This window comes from Acanthisitta chloris, unplaced genomic scaffold (assembly GCF_000695815.1).
Source record: "Acanthisitta chloris isolate BGI_N310 unplaced genomic scaffold, ASM69581v1 scaffold6197, whole genome shotgun sequence".
Taxonomy (NCBI): Eukaryota; Metazoa; Chordata; class Aves; order Passeriformes; family Acanthisittidae; genus Acanthisitta; species Acanthisitta chloris.
Window position 1 is genome coordinate 47,503 of NW_008680820.1, and position 729 is coordinate 48,231.

The 729-nt window shown below is 39.2% G+C and overlaps 1 protein-coding gene across 5 annotated transcripts in view; it reads left to right on the plus strand.

The window, feature by feature from the left end:
• The window catches only part of EZH2 (enhancer of zeste 2 polycomb repressive complex 2 subunit), a 29,292-nt gene that overhangs the window by 26,954 nt on the left and 1,609 nt on the right, over positions 1-729 (plus strand). For all 5 annotated transcript variants that reach the window (XM_009077850.1, XM_009077851.1, XM_009077852.1 and 2 more), the window contains one exon: positions 14-95. In XM_009077850.1, the coding sequence (XP_009076098.1) occupies positions 14-95 (82 nt within the window). The remainder of the gene's footprint in view (positions 1-13; positions 96-729) is intronic.

Genomic DNA, 729 nt, shown 5'->3' on the forward strand with positions numbered 1-729 from the left:
CTGTTTCTTTCAGATTATTTCTCAGGATGAGGCAGACAGAAGAGGAAAAGTGTACGACAAATACATGTGCAGCTTTCTGTTTAACTTGAATAATGGTATGTATGGACTAGTGGCAACCCTTGCAGCACAAATGAAATATGCATGCTCACCCTTTTGTTCAGCCCTGTTCTTTTGCAGACAGCAGGTAACACTACGAAATTTTTTCTGCACATCTTTCCGTATCAAATGTGTGGATTCCTCATATTGATAGCTAGTACTTCTTTTAATTATTTTTTTTCCTAAATGCTAGTCAACTAGATGTAATGATGGAGCTTATTGCACAAGCCAATTCTACAAGATGAGTAGAATTTCATGGAGTAAAGTTATGTGCAGGCAGTAAGTCACCTGAAGAATTTTTAAAAAAGGCTTTGCCAGGTATTGTCTGAAATAATTTTATTGTGACTTCAATCAGCAGTAAGTTATGATGGTAATTGTTGGCAGAAAAAAAAGCCACAGACAGATACGTGGCATGTGGCTGGTGCCACGAGAAGACAGAGACTGCACTATGCCAAGCATTAAATAAACTAGAAAATAGCTGGAAGGAGGAAAACAACCCACTGTTTATGTTGATGTTGACATAGCATATTTATGGAGCTTGTCCTGATGGAATAAAGGTAGAGAATCTTCAGATGAGAAGCTAAGGTAGTGCCACTGTGGCAGGAGGTAAAGGGAAGGCACAGCGTGGAGCAG